At 35.9% G+C, this 23,462-nt stretch overlaps 2 protein-coding genes across 3 annotated transcripts in view; both read right to left on the bottom strand.

Annotated features, from left to right (window-relative positions):
- Positions 1–2,156: 2,156 nt before the first annotated feature.
- On the bottom strand, positions 2,157–4,750 carry LOC128472846 (fatty acid-binding protein, liver-like). The gene is made up of 4 exons (XM_053454810.1): positions 4,612–4,750; positions 4,047–4,219; positions 2,801–2,890; positions 2,157–2,282 (listed from the first exon to the last, which is right to left on the bottom strand). Exons 1-4 carry the CDS (start codon positions 4,676–4,678, stop codon positions 2,232–2,234), a joined length of 381 nt encoding a protein of 126 aa, XP_053310785.1. The 5' UTR covers positions 4,679–4,750; the 3' UTR covers positions 2,157–2,231.
- A 3,417-nt stretch (positions 4,751–8,167) lies between these two features.
- MYOM3 (myomesin 3) overlaps positions 8,168–23,462 on the bottom strand; it is a 38,604-nt gene continuing 23,309 nt past the window's right edge. For both annotated transcript variants that reach the window (XM_053454798.1, XM_053454799.1), the window contains 17 exons: positions 23,247–23,361; positions 22,991–23,147; positions 22,264–22,370; positions 22,093–22,137; positions 20,567–20,703; positions 19,744–19,888; positions 19,276–19,335; positions 17,814–17,881; positions 16,528–16,638; positions 16,051–16,138; positions 14,993–15,031; positions 12,029–12,134; positions 11,551–11,714; positions 10,716–10,752; positions 9,249–9,271; positions 8,776–8,831; positions 8,168–8,652 (listed from right to left, as the gene is read on the bottom strand). In XM_053454798.1, coding sequence (XP_053310773.1) covers positions 8,365–8,652; positions 8,776–8,831; positions 9,249–9,271; positions 10,716–10,752; positions 11,551–11,714; positions 12,029–12,134; positions 14,993–15,031; positions 16,051–16,138; positions 16,528–16,638; positions 17,814–17,881; positions 19,276–19,335; positions 19,744–19,888; positions 20,567–20,703; positions 22,093–22,137; positions 22,264–22,370; positions 22,991–23,147; positions 23,247–23,361 — 1,746 coding nt within the window. In that variant the 3' untranslated portion in view covers positions 8,168–8,364. The remainder of the gene's footprint in view (positions 8,653–8,775; positions 8,832–9,248; positions 9,272–10,715; positions 10,753–11,550; positions 11,715–12,028; positions 12,135–14,992; positions 15,032–16,050; positions 16,139–16,527; positions 16,639–17,813; positions 17,882–19,275; positions 19,336–19,743; positions 19,889–20,566; positions 20,704–22,092; positions 22,138–22,263; positions 22,371–22,990; positions 23,148–23,246; positions 23,362–23,462) is intronic.

The following is a 23,462-nucleotide window of genomic DNA, read 5'->3' as shown; positions in this document are numbered from 1 at the left end:
AAGAAACAAGTCATAAGGGAGATGAGTTCTTGTTACCCTTTAACAGAATAGTCAAACAACTTACCCTTTAATTGAACAATTCAAATTAGATAGATATCGCCACGATAGTCAATCAAAAATATTATTTATTGTAAATACAATTTATAAAATATATATATGAGTCACACAGTGCATAATATAAAACACAAAATTCTTAAAACATGTCAAAAATGAATCAATTCAAATACAGTATATTATCGATAGTTATCAATATAAATTGGTATTTTATGAGTCTAACACACAATTAATTTCCAGTCCATTCAGCAACCAAAAATTGATAATAATCAGGGCAGTAATGAAGATATCACTATCTCTCTTATATTAGTTCAACTAATATGAGAAATTAAAATAATTTAATTGTGTCTAAGAGTATTAGTGAAGTTCCTAATAGATGCGAATAATGTCAAACTTCATCTATAGGTAAAAATACCTTTTCATTATTGTTATTATCACGGGTTATAAGCTGCAGTCTCACAAGCCGTCATATACAATAATGCAATATACTATTTCCCAGAAACAGGGAATTCTATAAGAAGACAAAATTCACCTCTATTCAGAATAATAAAACAAATATGATTACCACCATTTGTTGCTGTTGTCCAACTGGTCCTTGTAGAAATTAATCCAGGTTCGGTGGCAAGAAATAAAGTAGGAAAGAATATAACTTTCTACAAGTTATATAGGTTAGAACTCAAAGTAACTCTAAGAGTGAAATATGGTGCCAGAATCTTAAGATTCCAATTCTCTGGGGTAAATTTGGTGAATAAGTCCATCAGGGTCTGTCTATTTCAGAGTGCGATTTTCTTTTTTTATTATTAAAGACATAAGCTTTTAAAGACAGGGCTTATTATCATAGCCTCCACCTCTTGATTGGAATTCTCCAATCATAACGGTGGGTTTTACCCATTATAATTAGGATTTCTACTCATATTTACACCGTTGTAATTTCTTAATTTACCTGTGAGAGACTAAGAATTAACTTAAAACTATTACATATGTGTTTGGAATTTATCCTTGGTCACCCTTGGTAACCAAAATAACCAAGACTTCCAAACACTGAAGCATGCCAGAACTGTTATTCGGATGTTCCTTGCAATAAATGCAAAACGCTTGTAACTAAATGACCTGCCTACTAAGGTTATATTCTTTCCTCATCTTTATTCTACTTTAATAAAAACTCATTGGAAGCTGGTAATGATGTTCATGATTCCATAATTTCTCCTTTAGCTGTTTGTTTAAATGAAACCTGAAGGGACACATTTAACAAAAAAACAGCCTCCTTCCAATAAACCTCATTTATAACATTGCTCTTAGTTAAGATGGATTCAGACCCTGCTAAAAATTCAAGAACTTTAGTGAAGAACTAACCATCTCATAATCTATCCATTTTACCAACCACACCACTTTGGCACTCACCCACGCTGGTTCCAGCTCTGCTTTGTCCAGCTGATGCTCTGGCATACTTAGGCTCCTTCTGATGCTCAGACCATTGGGCATCTAGTGATTGGGGCAATACCTATGGTTCATATGCGCACAATTGTCCTTCTTTGCTCACTGAGGATGCCTTTTCTATGGTGGCAGACCCACACCATTGACAATGAAGAACCAAGTCAGATGTTTGGATATGTTAGTGTTCATCTTATATAGTATACAGGTGCTCAGTGTGTGACCAGCATGTTGAATCAGACGAGAGTCTAGATGCCGGGATTGGTCTGCTCTTGAGTGCTGGAGTTATGAGATTTACTAAGATGGCAGCATACCATAAATCAGAAAAAATATGTTTTACCTCAATTGACAGTGATGAGTGTTTATATAAATTAACTGGAATGCTTGAGAATTTTAGTAAGATTCGGACACTAGTACCAATTTTGAACGAGCATAATCATCTTTTTTTCCTCTTTTTGCTGTTGTCAATGTGTGGCAACAAATTTTCATTTCGTAATGTTATACAGATTGTCTGCTTCTTACACACTTTTTTTTAGCTCATCTTTTCTATTTGTTTGCCATACACAGGGGAGGCCACCTACAAGTTCTCCAAAGTCAAACATATGCTATAATGTCAAGCAAATGTAGATAATGTGATTAGCCAGCGGGCAAGTAAAACATTTCACACAGAGTTTGCGTCATCATTCCTTTATTATTAGAATAGTAAGTAGTATTTAAACACTATACTAAAAATGCTTGTTCCTTGTTTAAACCTTCCTGCTCTTCCTTGTCATTGTTGCGGAGCCAATGGTAATGGTCTGTATGAAAAAAGAGATACTGTTAGTTTTTTTCCTGATGTAATGCACAAGGATTATGAAGATAAAACATGACAATATTTAAAGTTTTCAATGCATGTTTTTCCTTTGCTTCAAATAAGTTTTAAACCATACTCCAATATAAGGTACACAATAAAGAAAAAAAATATTAGTGTGCTGTCTATTTATGCATTTCTTGATAAATTAATAATTCACATTAATTAACATAACTATTTTATTATTAAATACTTTCATCAACTGACAAGTGTGGCTCAGCCATGTTTCCCTTATTTACACCAGATTGCCTTATTGTGCTAGCACATGTAGATTAATTTTTTTTTTAACCTGGAATATGAGTGACCATTAAGGAATATAACATTCATTATTTAGCTCATTATTGGCCCTTTTCCCCAATCTGGTCTTATCGCCCTCACCTCTGGGCAGTTTGTTCAACTGTTCTCTGTCTCAGTTCTCCCTCTATATTGGTGTTTATTTAATAATCATTTGAAGCTTATGCTTACCTCCACCATTTCACTTCCTTGAATTTCTTGAATGTGAGAAAACCTGTCGCTCTTGGCCACCAGTTTGCCTCCTTCCAGATTCACAAGTACCTAAAGGATAGAGTCGATATCACATAATCTTAATACCTTTTAATGTTACATGCATTTCAAACACAGAAGAAGATTCTCACAATATAGCTTTCTAAGTGAAAAGATTATTTTCCATTTTCTTTCTTGTATCATTAACTAAAAAGTGTATAACTACTACAGTTTGTATGTTTATGACAGATTAATAAAAATCACTGACAATAGATAATGAGGTTTGGGGTCTTACAGTAGGTGGAGAAAAAATGACAGGCTAGAATCGCCTAATGCCTATAATTTGCGGTCAAATTCTTCATTTCTATTGTACTAGATCTATCTCTTACAGTTTTTCAAAAGGTGGCCTTCACGTGTTTATAAGAGTACAAACTGTAATTGTTGTTACAACCAAGATGTGTTTTTGTATTCTTTTGCACTTATTAAATTAAACTGGTGTAGGCTTTACTGTAGCATAAACTAGGACAAACCCAATCCTGACCAAGCCAAATCTACCCCCTCACACAAATATACAGTTATCTTATTACTGAAACTTTTTACACCAAGCTGGTTCCAGTAAATCGTGTCAGTTATTGTAGTCCTAGAAATTAAAGTCGGCAAAGGTATAATTTACTATGAGAATATTTGGGAAACTATGTTAAGATAAAAGTGGAGCTGTATCAGATCAATGGCAATGTGATTATGTAAAGCCAGTGAAACATCTGTTACATTTAAACATTTTTTACAGTTTAATTAATCTACCCATATGCTGCAGGATTTTCAATTAATTTTTTTCTCAATATCTACCTTCTATGAGAGCTAATGCCTTGTGGGGTTTTAAGCCCTAGTGAGGAATGGTTTATCTATCTTAAATCCATTTACACCCTGTTCTGTATATTTTCTCATCTCTATTAAGCTTGTGATAATTGAAGTCAGTGTTGAAACTGGTTATTACTAGCAGCAAGTAGTTAAGTGGTGCTTCTTGTGAACAGTGTTCCTCTTCTAACTATTGATTAAATCAGATATTTAACTGATGACTACATTACAGGTAACATTATGGTACTATACATAGTTTATCACGTCTTCTTAAGATTCACAGCATAAGTATAGAATGGTCAGACCAACATCAAGAAAGTAATACCTTGTCACATGTCAACATTGGCATCTGTTTAACTAGGATTTAAATTACCTTTATTTTCTTTCCATCGGGGCTATTGATCTCTGCTTCTTTCCCAACAGTAAAACTGTTTGTGTTATTCTGTTTAGGGGTTTTTGATGTGACAACAAAGTTGTCTCCATTTTGCTGAATTTCAATCACTGGGTTGATATCCTTGGCCACCTTAACAATTTCTTCTGGCAAACCTGTAATTAGTCATATATCATATATTATCAGTTACAATGAAGTACAGTTTGTATTGCATTTGATATTGACACACTTTAGTTACAGTGCCTCAGTAATCTCCACTACTTGTATCTCATATTTGTCCACCATGCAGGCAGTAGTAGCATGATCTGATGTTCAAGAACCGTTTTGTACAGGGTAGGTGACCAACAGACCTTCAGACTATTTTTGTTACTAGACATTACTTTTTAATTGGAAATAAGAACTTCATTACATAGTTTTCTAAACCCTTGACCTACTTGAATCTTCTCTATCCCAAAAATCTTTTAATTAACTATAGGTTATCACTGTGTAGAGTTTGATGTGTGCTATTTTTTAAAGTCTCCATCTTTTCAATGAAGAAGATACTTACCCACAGACCTCAGGAAATTGTCATAGTTTTCCTGAACGTAGACCTGCCAAGTTCCAGCGAAAGCCATAATGACACAGGACAGTCCGAATGGTACAGCTCAGATAGCAGGAGTTGAGAGGAGTGATAGTACGGTATTGGTCCCAAAGGCACTATATATCTGTCCAGACAGACCGAATTACTGGTTGAGTGTCATAATTATTAACCATGGAGCTATCAATGATTAATGCTTTGTTTAATTGGCATAAGAGTGACCCATAGTTCAACGTCCGCAAGTTTGTATGTCAGTGAATGTGATGTCAAAAATTTTGTGGAGAAATTAGATGCGATTTATAATTTAACTCTGAGTGTCGATGGTCAGGGCACATTGTTTCTTCCTGGAGGACAGGTGAATTTTTGTAGCTTGGCTATAGTTATGTTTAGGTGCCTTCACAAGCATCTTACACTTTAATTAAATGCCTAGTTTAAGACAAATTGTGCATTGCATGATGTAATGATAAAAATGCAAAGTTTCAGATAAAGCGCAAGTAAGAAGGAGGTTATATGCTATGATTATACCAAAAAAATGAATGGGGTTTATTAACTAAAGAGGGAATTGGCAAGAGAGTAGCATTTTTACTTGAGATTATCACGAGTCCAGCCCGTATTTACATCAGTGGGATTTCTTGAAAGTCAGCTTATTGATTGAACAATGCATTAGGCAGATCCAGCTGAGCCATTCACATGAATTGCGAGACCGCAACTATCCTGCCAACTCCCGCTTTAGTGAATAAATTATGACATTGATTATTGTCACTCGGACTTCAGGGATCTTCCCTTTTTATGTTAAAAAAATAATAAGTTTATGTGTGCATGTTTTGTATTGATTTATTTAACTATTTATTTTACTTAGGTTGTGCCGGCACAGAAAAGAAGATCAGCTGCCAGCATGCAGGGATCTTTGATTTGTTCTTTCTGATATACCCTATACTAAACTCTAATCTCCATACACCTGTAGGCAAGGATCACACCTGGGCCCACTTGACTAATCTCATATGGGGTCTTACTTTGTACCATTTTACTATTTTACTTTGTGCTGTACTTTTGGATCTGTCAAGAAATCCAGATCATTTGCTACCGTGTAAGGAGTTCATATTTCAACCTTCTTAGTACAGAAAACATTTTTGACCACTTTTTCCTTATTATTGTTCCTTCTTTTTTACGGGATGGAGAGGTGTTATTCCTCAGGCCTGTGTTGAAAACCAGACACAGGCTGTTTAAAGGAGGCTTCCCTTTCCCTGCAGAATGATCATAGTCTAGCAATAGAGACGTTTGCCCAACCCATACCCAGATGCCTGTGTGTTTCACCTTGATCAAATTCATGTAGTTCATACATATGAAAAGTGACATATTTAATGTTTGGTACAGACCATTCTCAACTGGTATTTCATACTGTTTGCTTAATTTTGTTTTTACGTAACATGTGGGAGAAGCTGCGGTTCCAGAGGTGGATCGCATTGGCTCCACCATAGTCTGATGTTTTGTGCCACTGTTTTGTGCTCTCATTGAAATGGGAATACTCTGTTAACCCCCGCCCCAACACTCACAGATTGGAGCTGACTTTTACAGGGGGACCACCTGGAAATTTAAAGGGACCACTCATCTATTGTATGCATTAAATGCATGTTGATAAAAAGGATGCATTTTCTCTCAATGCTCGCTGCATGGTGTCTGTGCCTGTCTCTTTAAGAATACTCTGAAGTCATAGTCAAAATATCCAAGGCTTTAGGGTTTTATTTTTATGATCGAGGGCACTGTGTACTAATACTGTCATCTTTCATAAGGATTGTTTGTTGTGTCCTTACGGTCTTTTTAATACGAACTAAAATATTTGTAATTATATTTAACCTTATACATAGTTCTTTGCATATACATAGTTGGCTAAGATGACTTGTTGTTACTTTATCAAGGCATTTTATTTTAATTTATATACCATATGTACCATATGCAGAGCTAGTGTTGAGGTATTAGCTTTAAAATGGTAATTTCTAGCAAACTCTCAAAGACCAGGTTACTAACCTTTCATTGTTACCTTGTATTTCCCAGGACATTGACCTCTATGTGACAAGGCCACACCAAATCAGCTAAAATGTAGCCAGCAGTACTACATGTACACTACACACATCCAATTCATGGTCAGATGTCTGGGTTATATAAAAAATTATACTGCTGCAATGCGGTCTTATCATTACAACAAATAAAGGGATATTCCTTCTGATTGGATTCAGTTTTTTTGGTAATATGACCACTTTTCAAAATTTGCATCATGATTACTTTTGTATATAACATATAGCAACATTATACAAAAATGTTAAGTACTTACCTATAGAAAAAGGGCATGGCACTGCCCCCTTCAGTGCTCCAATTTGCAACCACTTTTGGCTGCCTGAAGCAGTGGTAAATCCTGGGGGCAATGAGGGAAATGCTCAAAACAAAAGTGTCTACCTGGGTATGAATGTTAGTGTGTGTCTGGCTGGGTATTTATGTGTGTCTGTATATAAGTGTCTGCTTGGGTATGTTAGTGCATGTGTGTCTGTGTTTGTATGTTAGTAAATGCATGTGTTTGTATATGACAAATATATGTTTTTATGAACCTTGATGTGTGCACAGTTATGCAGCAATAGGAAACAGCCTTCCCCAAACTGGTGCCACAAAATTGGATGCATACAATTGTCTAAAATTACTTTGTACGCTGTAGTATTAATAATACCCTTCACCAGAATTAAGGGAACTAGTGCAAACCCTGAAAAACAGCTCCAGACCATTATCTCTGCTCTACTAAATTTTACAGTAAGCACAATGTACTCCAGTAGGTAACGATCTCCTGGCATCCACCATACCCAGATTTATCCATCAGAACATTAGGCGGTTTGTTATGTGCTACATGCGTCAGCACTCAACAGACCCGCTTTGTGAATGTGTGGCTCAGCTGTTGTTACTACTAGACACTTCACAATAATAGCACCTACGAAGAACCAGGGTAAATCTTACAGGGCAAAAATTTAACTGGGTTGTGAGAAATGTGACATCCTATGTTTAAACTCTTCAGTATGACCCATTCTACTGCCAATATTTGTCTTTGTAGATGACATCTCTATGTTCTTGATTTTCTACACTTGTTAGCAATGGGTGTGGCCGAAACACAAACAATACCAATCTTGTTAAATTTGAAAGCATCCTGTTCCTACCTTTATCTTATGCATTGTGCTTCCACTGGCAAAAACACAAACTCATCTACATCGCAAGAAAATTATTCACCCACCCTACATTACTCTGTATTTGCTTTCCAGCATGCAACTACCAAATACAGATGGATGACTAGTTTATAAGGAAGCTTGTCCAAGGCCATAGTTTTTTTACCTTGGCTAGTGGAACACATTACACCTACAGATATGCCTTATGAAACAAAAACACTTTTATTCAAATAGCATATGTTACTAACATTGTATTTGTTTAGCTTTCTTGCAGTCACATTGATATCACAAACCAAGGGGTGAACAAACCCTGAAAAGAGGAGCAATTGATTGAGCAATTGTTTATTCAAGAATCATACATTACATACAAAGTAAACTGCAAAAAGAAAATCACACCAGAGTGATATAACATACACTTAATGTGTAGAAGCAGCTTCAGTAAAGTGTTACTATATAGGTTACATATTGTGCACACAGTTAAGGCAGATTAAATCAGATTTAGCACTTCTTTTAACTACGGATTTCACTTTTGTTTCTGAGGTTTTCCCATTGTCTTTTTAAGTTCCTCTGGTTCTTCACCATGTTTGAAGACGCTCACAGTAACTTGGCCAGTCTCTGAACCATATTTGTTCTTTACTGTAATGCTGTATCTTCCAGAGTCCTCGGCACAAATCTTATCTATGGTAATGGTTACCACTGTACCTTTCACGTCCAACTTGTATCTGTCTTTAAACACCACCTTTCTCTCATTTTTTATCCAGGTAATTTCAGGAGAAGGGTCCCCAGATATGTGACATGTCAGACACAGAGTCTGTTAGGAAAAAAAAAAAGAAGCCATGAAAATGTTACTGTAGATGATCTAGTGAGGACCTCCAAACAGTTTACTCTGTAATGCTTTCTATAATACAATGTTTTACTTAAAATATAGTTTTACCTTGTCTTCCATTATTGTAGCTAGATCTGGGAGACCTCGGACTACTTTAGCACGATCTGGAAACAGCACAAAGTTACAAAAAATATAAACAAAATTCCTTTATAGACAGCAAATATGACTATACTTAATATTTAAAAATATAATAATGGAAACCAGCGACAGTTCTGTATCAACTTAGGATGATATAAAGATGCTACCTTACTCAGGGCTGAAAATTTAATATTAAAAAAAAATGAAAAGTGGGTTATTCCATAAACCACACGTTTTAGGTAGGAGAATGCATCTCGGATTTAGTTAGGAATTATGAAAGGCTAACTCCTGCAAATTTCTTGTCGAAGAGATGTTGGTTTTGCTTGACTAATAAATGAACAAGGTTTCACTATTCAGTATTTTAACTTTGTATTCTACAAGGTCAACTTGCTTACAATCTGGGATAAACTGTAATTTAGCAACATTTTCAGTTTTGCACTTACTTTTCTCTGTAATAGCAGCTTCCCTGTAAAACAACAAAAACACAAACCATTGTAGGAAAGTGTAAAACAAATGAATGAAAACCTTACTACGTTAGTTCAGTCATTCCCTGACTCGACTTAACTTTCTAAACCATCTTTCTACACAGTTGCCAAGAGTCCAGAATTTCAGTCCCTTCCCATCAAATTTGGGTCTGTCACAGTATGAAATTACTGACTGGCAGCGTTACATTTAAACTGTGCATGTGTGAGATACGTACACAGCCTAAATGCTGATAAATAAGCTCCAGTTACTCCGTATCTGTACCAGATAGTCTGGAGCATAATACTGCACTGGTGTAACTCTGCCTACCTGAGGCTCCTCACCCTTTTTTCTTAGGATGCCAGGAGGAAAAGTTTGCATGCATGCATGCTGACATGTGTGTTTTCAATAAGATTAAAATTAAGATTTCATAACACAACGATGACATTTATTAATCTGTAATATATTGTAACATAAAAGTATGCTACCAAATATAGCATAGGACAGAATATATAGTAAAGCAATAAAAACATACCAAATTTGCTCAAATATAAGACGACCCCCACCCCAAATTTGAATATTAATTTAGGAAAAAAGAAAGCCTGAATATAAGACTACCCTATAAGAAAAAAGTTTTATTAGTAAATATTAATTCACATGTAAACTAGTTTTTCATATTTAATAAAAACTATGATTGAGAAAAAAATCATTTTTTTGTTTTTATTTCCTTTTATTTGCCAACCTGCCCCCCAGTTATGCACATCTGTCCCCAGGCTTGCCACTCTGCCTCCCTGATATGGCTTATACCCTCCATATTTGCCACTCTGCCCCCTGATATGCTTATACCCCCTATATGCCCCCCAATTTACCGATGCATTCCCAGACTTATCCCCCATGCTCTAGACTTCCTGGTGTCAAGTGGGGCACCCGGTGGATGTCCGCATGATGCTCGCAGACAACCTCCACTGCTACTCAGGACTTCTGCTGGGGCTTCTATGACTGAGCACTGGAAGGCCACATCACTCTGGTGCTCCATCACAGAAGCCCCGGCAGCAGCGGAGGTTGTCTAAGTGCATCGTGCAGATTTTCACCAGCTGCCAGAGAGGAGGAACCGGGTTTCCTGCAGCGCTGCAGGGGATCCTCCTCCCCGGCAGCTGGTGAACATCTGCGCAATGCAAGTAGACAACCTATGCTGCTGCTGGCCAGTACTGCCGGCGGGGCTTCTATGGAGCACCAGAAGGAAATGTCACACAGGCACTCCGTCAGAGGAGCCCCGGCAGATGAGGATCCAGGTCCCCTGCGGTGCTGCGGGGATCTGGATCTTAGTCTTGTAGTCAGACCTCTATTTGAGGTCTGATTATAAGATAACCTCTAATATAAGAAACCTCGTCTTCTAACCAAGCAAATACGGTACAATAAAATGTTAAACGTGGCGCTAAAACACTTACTTAAATTTGAGATGTTCAGCCATAGCATCATCAAATGCTGTAATTAAGCAGAAAAATACATTGTTGGTAAAAAACAAACAACAAAAAAACATACTCACTTACCAATAGAGCAGGAAATATCTGTATGCTATTTTTACTTTTAAAGGTACTCTGCTGAATTTAACACTGAATGCCCAATCATTTCTCAGATACGAATTATTTAGTCATGTAACATTCTGCCTCGTTCATAATTTTTACCAAAAAGACTTAATTATCACGTGACACAAAATCAGGCGCTCATTGGCTGTTACCATAGAAACTAAAAACATCTTCTTAAATGTGTATTTTGTCATTAAAGATTTAAAGAGAAATAAAATGACAGAACTGCTGAGGTGTATTTGCTTAACATACTAGCAATTGCAATCATGCCTGTTCAGCTTTGGGTACAATATTTCTCAGCGCTTCTTTCATTATTGGCTCATTATGTATGTTCCCTGCAACCACACATTGGCAAGTGTTAAAACTGACAGAAATGTATCAATATCAAATGCATCCTTTTATCTAGGTATGTTTCTGAACCAAATGGGCAATTTGTGGGTCAGGGAGTTTGTATGTCAACAAACAAATTGTTATGAGCTGAGCACCTCCTGCGAGATGGGCTGATATGGCCCTGCATAATGTATTAATCAGTGTGAAGACTTGAACAAGACGTTGCCATATTGCTATTCTTTATGTAGGGCCAACTCTGTCTGGTAATGTCCGTCTTCACCAAATGTTTGGACATTGGTCTGTAATATCGTTCAGAACTACTGTGTCAGTGATGGACGTATGTGCATATGACACAGATGAGGATTACCTTTACCACTCAGGTCAAGGGTCCGTTTATGAATGTCTTTGCCATCAAATAGTTCTAAAACATACAGCCCTTTGTCTGCATCTGTAGGGTTGATTATATGAAGCCAGACTTGGTTCATTGTGCTTCCCGATTTAACTCTGTCTGTACTGTCCAATTTCTTGTTTCTGTGAAAGATCCAAAAAAGACTCTTGAAATATGCACATAATCCATCAATGTATTATTTGATTATATCTTGTTTTAATTAATAATGAATATTGATGTATACTTGTGAGTTCTCAAAAACAATATTTTCAACAAATTATTTTTGTTAAAGAAATTTCCAAAATAACGTCACAAAATAGGTTGTAACTGGAAATACCGGTTAATAACCCTCTATAATTCAGTTATAAATCCTGTTATTGTCCAACAGTGTTTTCAGTTGTCATTCTGTGCAATATTAGTATGCCACTTCTGAATAAACTCAAATGAGGAGACATACTTGTGGTGCCAAGTTGGATTCATGCTTTCAGTGAAATATTTTACATCGCTGTATATTTTAATTCCTTCCGAAGTGCCTTGACATTTCAATGGAGAAGCAGAAAGTGCTTAAGGGGTAAACAAAAGAGACATTTTTAATTGATTACTAAAAGAAGAAGAAAACTGGAAAAGTCTCTTATCTAGAGTCAGATCATAAAAAGTAGAAATATTTAAAAATGTGCAATTGAGTGTACTTACTCCACACAGTGAGGTACAGTATTCAGATGCAAGGTTGCAAATAGTATATTACATTTATTTATATAGTGCCAGCAGAGTTATTAGTGCTGTAATTAGAGAGAGTAGCGAAAATTAACAATGACTGACTATAACGTTAACACACGTTAAGGCATCCTGGTAAAGGTGAAAAAGAAGGCTCTGCTCTTGTGACTTTAGAATCTATATATAATGAAAACATAAATTGCAAATCTCATTTAGATAGCCCGTTGTTTTGTTTCTATTGGACAGGCAATTAGCCAAACTACCCTGATAATTTACATATAGACAGTAATACCGTTCATGTACAGGTGCAGACACGTGGCCTACTATGGGCAACATAAAATAAAAAAAAAAGAATTGCATACAATTTGCTGTAGTTCTTCATTATGCCATAAAATGGTGAACTAAGGTTTACACCAACACGAAATGGAATACTCTCCTTAAAATTGTATTTGGTGACTTTACCAGTAAGAATGAGGATATTTATTTCAGGAGGAAGAATGGGTGCAGTTTGGTACGTCAGGTGCCTTTGATAATTGTCAGTGAAGCACAAATTAGCAGAAGCAAATGTTTTATGTAAATGCAGTCATATGCTCCATATAGGCAGAGCACATGGTGATCATGCATGGAAATATATCTTAACTGTACAGGAAAAAAATCCCTTTGGAATTACCTGGTTTTCAGCATTCATCATTCATTTATTGTGATCTGATCACAATATGCTTAAACTGGCAACAAACAATGATAATCTTTCATGCCTATATTGAGCACACCCATTAAACATTCACAGTGCTGGTGAATAAATAAACCCTTGGATTTAGCTTCCAGTAGCTCTGGATCAGAGCTGCACACAATTTTAGACAATTCTTCCTTCTTTTTGGTAGATTTACTTTGATGTGTAGGGTCATTGTCCTGCAGCATTACACAATGTCTACTGAGCTTCAGCTGGCAGACAGCCACCCTGAAATTATTCTGTTTGATACCTTAATAAACGTGGGCGTTCATTGTGCCCTTGATTATGCCAAGCTGTCCAGACAGCAAAGCAGCCCCAAAACATGATGCTCCCTTCACTGTACGGATTATGTTTTCATGTGGGTATGTGATGCCCTTTTTACACCATATGCAGTGCTACATGTTCTTCCCAAACAATTCAATTTCATTAATCCACAAAACATTTTCCCAGTAGTGTTGTAGAATGTCAAGGTGATCTTTGGCAAACAGCGAAGTGTTTTTGGAGAGCAACGGTTTCCGTCGTGGTGTCCTTCCATGGACTCAATGCCTGTTCGATGTTTTTCATGCGATAGACTCATGAACATAAATGTTAACCAGTTCCAATGATTCCTTCAAGCATTTAGCTGTTACTCTAGGCTTGTTTTTTATCTCATTAAGCATATTGGCTGCGTGCCCACTTCTATGTAGAATAGTCACAGTACTTTATCATTTCCATTTTCTAACTGTGGACTGATGAATATGAGATTACTTTGTAACCCTTTCCATCTTAATGCAAATTAACAGTTCAAGGTCTTCTGCAATCTTTTTTGTGTGAGGCACGGTTCACATCAGCAGATGCTTTGTAGGAATAGCATACTAAAAGTATTTGGGTGTTTTTTTTATGTTAAAGTAACTCTAAAGCACACTGTCACGGAGGCCTCCGTGCCATGGGCTCCTGGAGGGGAGTGCCAGCCTCCTTCCTACAGACTATGGGCCCTGGTACAGAGTGCCACGTTTCCCAAAGTACAAGAGACTCTAAAGACTGTGGGACTTGGACGCAGAGTTGGGGTGCCTGTATTTTGGGAGTGAGTTTTATGTGTGGTGTTTTATGCTCCATCGGGTCAGGATTTACAGGACCAAGCCCTCCATGGCCAGTATGTGTACCTGGATCTGATATCCAGCAGGTTTCAGCCAGAAGTCAGGGAACCGCCCGTGTTTCACCTCAACATGAGTGTTGTCTGATGCTTGGGGTGGGCTGCTATCATCCTTTTTAGGACAACAACCACACTGTGTAGCTAAACTTCGGCTAGCCACAGTGCCAACGCAGCTCCGGTGCAGCGACATCCCCCCTTCTCTCTACAACACTAGTTCTGTCTGACGCTGAAGGGCTTAATCGTTTGTGTCCCGGCAGGAGGAAGTACTGTTTGGAGGGAGTACCCAGTTGGGGTACAGGGCATCCCGTCACACACACCTCCGATCCCATTTCAATAATTGGACTCCAGGTTTGCTAACCCCTGACTCCAATAAGCTTTTGTTGATCCTAGGGGTTCACATTCTTTTTCTAACTCACACAGTGATGATGTAAGAACAATGCAATCATTTCTATGTTAATAGTTAAAATAGATTGTGTTTTGTTGTATTTATTGTTATATTAAATAGGGGTTCTTTGCTAAGCCTGAACCCAGGGCAGCACCCCCGGCCACTTGTCCAGACTTAATTCCTCTTCCTGCGGCTGAGCATCCTATTTGTGCAGAGTTCAAGGACATGATATCATATGCCAGCAATCCGCCTGAAAAGGTTGCACAACGTGAAAGAATGATACTACGAAGGTCTGCGTTTGTTAAGTAATAACGTGTGCATTGTAAATTGGCTGGTTATACGATCTCAAAAACCAGGCCATTTAGCTACCATTTATCAGGGAATACAATGAGGTGAACTTCACCAGATAAATGTGCCATTTTGCTGTTGCAAACACACCAGTTGTAAAAGCTTGACTTACCACTAATTTTGCAAATCTCTTTCATAATGTTTTCAAATCCTGAAATACATAAACATTTTATTATTATTGCTAATAATTTGTTTCATATTTTTGGGAGGAAGATTTTCATATGTATTGCAATAAAAATTTCACTAACATATACTTTGCAGTTTTTGTTGGCACATCTTTTTACCATGTTGCATGTGTGCACTTCTTTAAATAGATATTGCTCTTTATTTGATCTGGATCAACAGTGCACAGGGGCCTAGGCTGGTAAGAGTCTGTGTCCTCATCACAAATAGTGTATACTTTGTCCTGGCTAAATGTGATTCTTACCTTTTATCACTCAGAACCTTCAATAATACTACCTGTTCTATACTTCCACAATAAATAATATAATTTGGAAAGTTAATGACATCATCCATAATATGGTTTTAACACTAACTACCTTATCTGTCAGAGTATGGAATCTTGAAATGTTTCATGAACATGTTGCTCTTGGAGCCTCTACCCATAAGACTTATCTTGCAGTTCATAGGTACTTTTTTTAAATTAAAAATCTGAAAATCTTTGTTTTGCTTAAACTTACATTATTGGGCCAACTAGACAACAAGAAACACTATATCTGAAAAAAATGATCTCTTACATGGAATGCGTCAGAACATGTACCAGCTAGAAGTCATGAATCTGTACCATACGGTACATATTTTTTAAAACTTATGTTTGTATATTTTACTAAATATGACAGGAATGAAAAAAAAAACCCAGAAACTAACTCAGAAATAAAAATGTGGGTACCATTACAATAGGTCCCTTTGCAAAACAGAAAGTGTGTTGCTGTTTTCTAGATGAAGGCTACATACTGTATGTTATTATTGATTTGTAAAGCACCATCATTTTGGAGCTTTAAAATGGGTAAGCAGGACATAACAAATAGTACATAACAATTTTAATCTACAGAAGCAAAAGGTAAGGAGGGCCCTGCTCAAAGAGCTTACATACTTTCCGTGGCTTCATTACCTTACTGTGCAGGATCATGAGTAGAATTATGCACATCGGAGTTGGAGAAGGCCACCTACCTTCCTTACAGAGATCCAGATCACTTACATCTTCCCCTCTGCTATCTTTCACAACAGCTTTGTAATTCCCTTTGTCTTCATTAGTAAACTAGAAAAATAGCGGAACGCGTGTCTTTTTAGTTGTTTTGACAGAAAAACGTCAACTTTTTTGCGTTGTGTTGATGAGGAAAACAGTACTACTTTACATGTGCGCATTTCATGCCCATATAATTTGCCTTTGACCAACAACGACTCCATAAATTTTTGGTAGACCTTACCTGTAATCATTTGCTGTATAGAGTAACCCTGCTCTTATGAATCATCATGTAGCCATGATTATCAATTAAAACCTTACTTTTTTCAATTTCCATTATTAGCTTTGATGCAACATTTCAATGAAAAACACTGGTGTAGCTCTTATCTCCCTGTCTAGTTTTACTCTGTTATAGTATTGCTACAGTATTTTTAAAACAACCAATATTTTTGGGGTCTACTTACCTTTTCAATTGTAAGTTTTCCATCCCCACTCTGGCTATCGTATTGTCCCTTAGAAAGTGACTTTTTGTCCATAGACCACTTGAGAGTTGTTTCTTTAGTTATATTTGTTACCTGTATATAATAGTATATCATAGATAAGAGAACAATTTCATTTTCTAAATAGTGTTGTAGCACACTGTAGAGTTGATTCACTAAAAAGTCTATTTGTCAGCCAAGTTAAGGGTTAACTGCTTGATGCTCATGCATATTAATGTTCATAACTTGCACCAACTTGTATACTCACTATATACTTATTTTCAGCCCATGAAAAGGGACTGTTCAACAAATAAAGCAAAAAAGCAAAAACTTGTTGCAAAAAACATGCCTTGAGGTAATGGATTGAAAAATGTTTTTTTGGTATTTATTATTTGTATGTTAGTCCCTCCTATCCCACAGGACAGCAGATGAATGACAGTGGAGAAGTATGCTGGGCTCTATGCCTCTCCAAAGGCTTTTTCCTACTTTAACCCCAACGGGTTAAGGGAATGGGGGCAAGGTGAGGAGTTATGGGGGGAGTTATGCCTGAGCTTCATGCCTCTGTGTCACCCAGGTTATTTAATTACCCTCCAGTCCCACTGAACACAGTTGAGAGGGTGCCTGGGGGGATCCATTAAAAAAAAAAAAAAAAAATTCTAAATGTATTTATAGGTTATGGGTTTGGTATGTGATAACTTCACAAGCTACCTTGTTTCCTCCTAAGGTGGGTTAACAAATCTGCTGGCTTGCTTGCTTGTTTCAACTTGCATTAACTTGTCTGTGTTGCAATATGCAGCTGCAAACTCACAGTTGTTGCCAATTTACGTTTTAGTAAATTGACCTTAAAGACCAGTATAGTATATGTTAAACATGCACCAGTTCTTCTATATGTTGGTGAATGTCAAGGCAGCAATTAATTCCAAATCAACCTGTCCCACCACCCTGTCATGACCCATCAAGGTGCATGTTAAAACACAGAAATATAAGCATAGAAACATTATTATCATCTTTTATTTATATAGCGCCAGCAATTTAAGCAGCGCTTCATACGATGCAAATATTCAAGGCGTATGGCAAGACGAGAATTGACAAGCAAACCAATAGATTAACGTCTTTTAACAATAGGGCAAAGCTGTTCCTGTTATAACATAAATACAATGTTTTAACAGTATTAGTTCTGTTTACAGCTTCTTAATTTACATATAAAGTAACAGTAAATGTTTTAAGACAAACCTTTTAGTAATGTTCTAGGTTTTAAACAAATAGTTTACCTTGCATATTATAATAACATGGCAGTCTTCTGTAACCTTCCACTGCAACTGCTCCAGAAAATGAGGTCCTGGAATGGAGAAACAGGGGATGTTCAATACATTATTATTATTATTATTATTATTATTATTATCTTTTATTTATATAGCGCCAACAGTTTACGCAGCGCTTAATACAATACAAATATTCAAGGGGTACCACAAGACGAGAATTGACAGACTAAGACAAACCGATATATTAGGTGGAGAGAGCTCTGCTCGCAAGCTTACAATCTTGGGCTATAGAATACATGATTTTTAAAATCAGGTTTTTATTAGAATCTAAACACATTTGTGTGAAACAGACAAAATCAACCAGGATCTATAAACATTTGTTGTTCATTAAGTAAGGTTAAATTATCTGTACAAGAGCTCTCTGTTTCAGGCTTGTAGGGTTCATTGAGTTTCTTTATATAGATTTTTTTTGTGGCTTACAATGTATAAGATGTATCCATTGTAGACACCTTAAATTCTGCACATCCCTTTGAATCACTTAGTAGATGTTCTGTTGCTTTCAATGTAGTTTAAAGTCCACTATGGCTATTTGAGGTTTAGTTGGGAAATCACATTTTTTACCACAATTTAACACCTTACTTAGCTGATTAAATGGGAGACCAAGGAGCACTAATATATATGCTTTATAAGGGGAAATTATACAATTTAATTACAGCGCAATTAAGTTGCATCAATAAAAGTTATGATAAGTTACGATAAAAAGAAATATATTTCCCCAGTGGGAACAAATTGCATACACCTCACGTGGTACATATGAGTTGGATAATAAGGAGAAAAAATAATTATGCATAAAAAATAAATGGGTGTGAAGTATGTGCTATCCTAATTATCAAAATGTACAAAAACAGAATATTATCTCTCTTTTCTTACAGAGTTGGAGTTAGGCAGCTTTTTGTGGTGACATAGAACAAGGTAGAAATTGGCAGATCATTGACCATTGAATCGATTATATGTGTTAAACTAGCAGGCTATGGGTGAGATCTGACTATACAAGTTTTTGCTTCAAAGAAGAATATTGAATATTAGCCCACAATCACCACAACCTAGATTGTGTGGTGTAAATTTATAAAGATACACATTGTATGCATCTTACAAAAATGGACCAGGCATGCATAGGTAATTGTTTATATGGAAGCTTATATCCATCAAAGTTAGAGCAGGTTATTACCAACTTCTCATGATCCTGTTATAAAAAAAGCAACACAGCTCCCCATAGAAAATTCTTTGTTTGGAATATTTTTTTCATATAGTAAACAAGATGTACTTAAAAATATAATATACAATCGTAGGAGGCAATACTTTCCATATCATATTTTATTACATATGTCTATAAAATATATTTCTATTTTCTATATTATTCTATAGTAAATTATTCTTTGATATTATTCTATTGTAGCTTTTGAATTCATACCTTTCTTCTTTTTCCACATGTTCTTTTTCTGGTTGGACTCGTCCAAAATTTGATCAAACTCTGTAACAATGGAAATGATAATGTTTGATGAGTTATTTATTCACACAAAAGCTCATTGCATTAATAGACCTTCTGGCAGCTAAAGATTTTCATCATGCTTAATACGGTAATTTCATAATCAGATACCATATATGGTAAATGTTTTACACAAGGTTTTATGTCCATACACATCGAATTAACATATATTCTTTTTCAGGATGAGAAGCTGTAAACTATTCACAGATTACTTTAAAATACATTGTACTTTAGTGGGGTTATCAGGGACATTTTACTGTCTCTTAAAAACATATAACTTATCTCAAATGCAAGCTACATTCTAGAAAGGTGCTAAAACTTATTTTAAAACAAACATTTCCTGATTATAGGTTTTGTGAAGTGATTTATGTGCAAAAAAACTGATCCACTAACCTTCTCCAGTGAGGATAAGGCTGAACTGGTTTGATGCTTTTCCATCAGCCACTTTGGCTGTATATGTTCCTTTATCTTCCGTGCCAAAATCTTCCTTGATTATTTCAATGAGACCATTCTCTTTATCAAAGTTTATCTTTCGTTTCTACACAAATGAAGTCATATTTTATGTTTATTGATTCACATATTTGGCAAAATATTATTTAACATTATTATTATATCCCCCCCAAGAAAAGACCAACATTATTTTAATTAGTCGCATGCTAAACTATAGGCTTTTTATAAAAACTGATACCACATATACTCAGGAGGTACAAGGAGTACATCTATGATGTATTTAAATAAAGTTTGTAAGCTGGAGCATGGTCATATAACGTTTGTGGTTAGGGATGGACAAAAAGGTATAAAAAATTGTTTTCCAAAGACAGTTGCACTCCAGGAATTACAGAAAATGTGTCCCTGTTCTTTTTGAAAAACCTACTTCATGGAGGAAAATATAGGCAGATATAAGTTATTACGCAACATGTTATCGTATAGAACAGACCTTAAACAACATTAAAATTTAACATGACATGTCAATAACATGACCTTACAGGATATTCTATTCCAGTGCCAAAGCACCAACATATTTCACTCTTACATATTTTATTCACTCTTGGTGTGTATTTTGGGATATATAAAGACTTAAACAAAACAGATTCACTTTAAGTTAAGCATCCAACTTCTATATAAGAAAATATGAACTTTTTCATAGAGTTGCCGCCAGCTGGACAAAATTGACACTTAGCATATATAGTATATAGCATAGAGACAATATACTTACTGGTGTATTATTAATAATTTTGTCATTAAGAATCATCTCTAAGTCTGCAGCAGGAGACAGCTTTTCCACTTGTAGCCAAAGCCGCACATCTCCATTTTCCAATACTTCTTTATTCCAGCCAGATATAAGCCGTATCACTAGAATCAAAGAATTTGAATTTAAGGAAGAATAGTCATAGTCAATTTCAGCTCGCTTCATAGGCTTTGAAACAAATGGGCAACTCCTCATTCATCTATTATCAGGAGGGACAATGTATTTCTTGTTTGTACCTAGAAGTGTTGGGCAGTAGACCAAAGTAACTTAGTTTCAAAACTGCAGCAATTTTGGGTAATATTTTCCTTAACAGAGGTACTACAAACAAATCCCAGGTGAATAAAATTCAGGGAGGAAGCATTCTGCACATGAGTAAGATTATAAACTCTTTATCCTCATTCTTCTCTGTTAAGTGAATTAAATTGTATAGGCTGAAGACAAATAACGCTGACAGAGCGAGCTGGTGAGCACACCTTTCAGAGATACAGCTTAAATGAATAGATCTTGCAATAATTGGCGGTGTGCTTGTTTCGCCTTGTGCCAAAGAGGGGTTCCATCGTCACAAAGCCTGGTGTGAACAGGCAGCTTCTCCATTATCACTTCCTAAATATGCTCTCACTGACGCATTTGGCCTACCAATCAGGCTTCATCAAAGTGCTTGCATATACATATATATTCAAGGGACATTCGAAAAGCTTCCACACATTTTGAAATATAAAATATATATATATATTCACTGGCCACTTTATTAGGTACACCTTGCTAGTACCGGGTTGGACACCCTTTTGCCTTCAGAACTTATTTTATTCTTTGGCATATTTTCTATATGGTGCTAGAAACATTCCTCAGAGATTTTGGCCCATATGGGCATGATGGCATCACGCAGTTGCTACAGATTTGCCGGCTACGCATGATGCGAATCTCCCGTTCCACCACATCCCAAAGGTGCTCTATTGGATTGAGATCTGGCAAAGAGTATGCCATGAAGAATAAAGACAGTTCTGAAGGCAAAAGGGGGTCCTACCCGCTCCTAGCAAGATGTATGTAATAAAGTGGCCAGTGAGCGTGTATATATAGTGTGTGTATATATATATATATATATATATATATATATATATATATATATATATATATATACACACACACACATATATATACATACATATATACACCTCAAGTCCTAATTAAATAATGTCCATTATCTGTCTGTACACAGTAAACAAAAAGCTAATCAATTCATCATTATGGTAAACATCTTTTTAAATATAGGAAATTAATAAAACAATCTAATATATATATATATATATATATATATATATATATTTATATATATAAAAACACTATCATAAAATATGTTTTTAAGAATAATTTCTTATCCTCAATATGCATTGTATAAATAAATTACTCATATATTAATATATCTTACATAAGAAAAAGATGCTGCCATATAATTTCAAGTGCCTCAGTTGAGTATTGTAGTTAGATTTACTTACATGGATGTTGCACATCATGGCTTTTCTTCAACAGATCTGCTAATTCTAAAAGGGAAGGAAATATGGATATTAGTTTTCATAAATAGTAATTTTTAGGATAGTTTGGACCATTCCATCTCATCAAGCTTCATATGTGGACCACAATTTGATATTTTCCAAATCTGTCCATACCTTCTTCTGTTAGTGTGTGGCTAGCAGATACCCCATCAGTGTTCAGCACCTCCACAGAATAAGTTCCTAGATCATCTGCAGATGGATTTGTTAACACTAGCTTGGACCTAATAGAACAAAACATATACAAATATGCATACATTAAAACTTTTTATTTCCCAATCATTATTCAACTTTATGCAACATGTTGTAGATGCCCAGTTTATTTAATGTATATTGTCAGCATTGTCATTATTAGATCGTCTTGAATGAGACAATGCGGCTCACTGGGATCTCTGTCCTGGGTCAAACTTAGATAAATACACCACTGTGCTCTCTACAATCAATTTGCACAATTGTTGCAAAAGTTGTATATTGAATGTCTATGACAATTTCTCTGGACAAAAGTGCTAAGGGACACTGACAGGTTTCCCCAGCCCAGATGGCTCATTTTAAATTTTTAGCAAATACCATGAAACGATAACCAGTATGTCTGGGCACTGTTAGGGTGACCTTGGACCTTGTGTCATATATATATATATACAGCTTCTCAGTCTTTGGTGTTTTATTTTGGACCACAGAATGTTTTCATTGTTTCTCAATAGGAAATATATGGCCATTGGTTTTCATTCAGGAAGTACCGTCACATAGCTCTCATGGAAACAATATTACATCCCCAATCCACAGGTTAAAAGCAGACATGCACAGGGATGTGAACAATGGATGAATAAGCATGTATTAAGATTACTTATTTCCTTCTGTAGATATCTCTGTTCTCTCTGGATCTGGAGCTCCCTTGTAATTTTTTGACCAGATGAACTGGGGATTGTCTATTGGCTCCGGATTTTCAAAAGAAAGGAAAATGACTCCTTCGTCATCAACACCAACTTCTATCTCATTAGTACCTGGGAAATGAAAGAAGCTGGTACTGTAAAAGAAATGGCACACACATAAAAATAAAATAATAATAATAAAAAATATATATATATTGTAGCGGATCGCACCTGGTTTGGTTGCAGCAATCACAGGATCACAGGGCAGAGATGGGCTCCCAGTTCCAGCAGAGTTAATTGGAATGACACGGAACTGGTATTGTTTTCCAGTCTCCAAGTCAGAAATCTATTAAACAAAAAAACATATTTGCTTAATTATGATTTTGGTTTATATAACAAATTATAATGATAGATCTCCTAATATCTTAAACATAAATTAGTTTCACA

The sequence above is a fragment of the Spea bombifrons genome, chromosome 2 (genome assembly GCF_027358695.1).
Source record: "Spea bombifrons isolate aSpeBom1 chromosome 2, aSpeBom1.2.pri, whole genome shotgun sequence".
Taxonomy (NCBI): Eukaryota; Metazoa; Chordata; class Amphibia; order Anura; family Pelobatidae; genus Spea; species Spea bombifrons.
The sequence above is the reverse complement of the archived record's forward strand: the minus strand, read 5'-3'. Positions and strand labels throughout refer to the sequence as shown.

Excerpts from the sequence above, each read along its gene's own strand:
- LOC128472846 (XM_053454810.1), bottom strand. The coding sequence starts at position 4,678 with ATGGCTTTCGCTGGAACTTGGCAGGTCTACGTTCAGGAAAACTATGAC. Across the intron at positions 2,891-4,046 it reads CCGATGGAAAGAAAATAAAG|GTACTTGTGAATCTGGAAGG; the intron begins GTAATTTAAATC and ends TCTATCCTTTAG. Across the intron at positions 2,283-2,800 it reads AAGGAAGTGAAATGGTGGAG|ACCATTACCATTGGCTCCGC; the intron begins GTAAGCATAAGC and ends TTTTTCATACAG.